Source organism: Cephus cinctus, unplaced genomic scaffold, assembly GCF_000341935.2.
Source record: "Cephus cinctus unplaced genomic scaffold, Ccin1 Ccin1_scaffold2047, whole genome shotgun sequence".
Taxonomy (NCBI): domain Eukaryota; kingdom Metazoa; phylum Arthropoda; class Insecta; order Hymenoptera; family Cephidae; genus Cephus; species Cephus cinctus.
The window spans coordinates 2,101-2,402 of NW_014334114.1; the positions used below are offsets into that span (position 1 = coordinate 2,101).

The window sequence follows — 302 nt, forward strand, 5'->3', positions numbered from 1 at the left end:
GGTGCAGAAATGGAAGGTTTGAAGCAGCAGATAGAGGAATTAAAAAGAATGATACATGGAGAAGGTATGAATGCCGGAAAGGCAACATACAGCGAAGCAGTAAAAGAAAAAAAAAAAGAAATGGTGATTATTGTCAAACCCAAACTCCAGCAAGAGAGCGAAGCTACTAAAAGAGCAATAAAAGAGAAGGTAGATATAAAAAATATGGCAATGGGAATAACGAAACTGAAGAAAGGCAGTAAAGGAACTGTGATTTTGGGATGTGAATCGGGAGGAGAAATTGAAGTACTGAAGGCTGAAGT

At 38.1% G+C, this 302-nt stretch overlaps 1 protein-coding gene across 1 annotated transcript in view; it reads left to right on the forward strand.

The window, feature by feature from the left end:
- LOC112495307 overlaps positions 1-302 on the forward strand; it is a gene marked incomplete at its 3' end in the record, with an annotated part of 1,740 nt that overhangs the window by 950 nt on the left and 488 nt on the right. Inside the window, exon 2 of the mRNA XM_025091328.1 lies at positions 17-300. Coding sequence (XP_024947096.1) covers positions 17-300 — 284 coding nt within the window. The remainder of the gene's footprint in view (positions 1-16; positions 301-302) is intronic.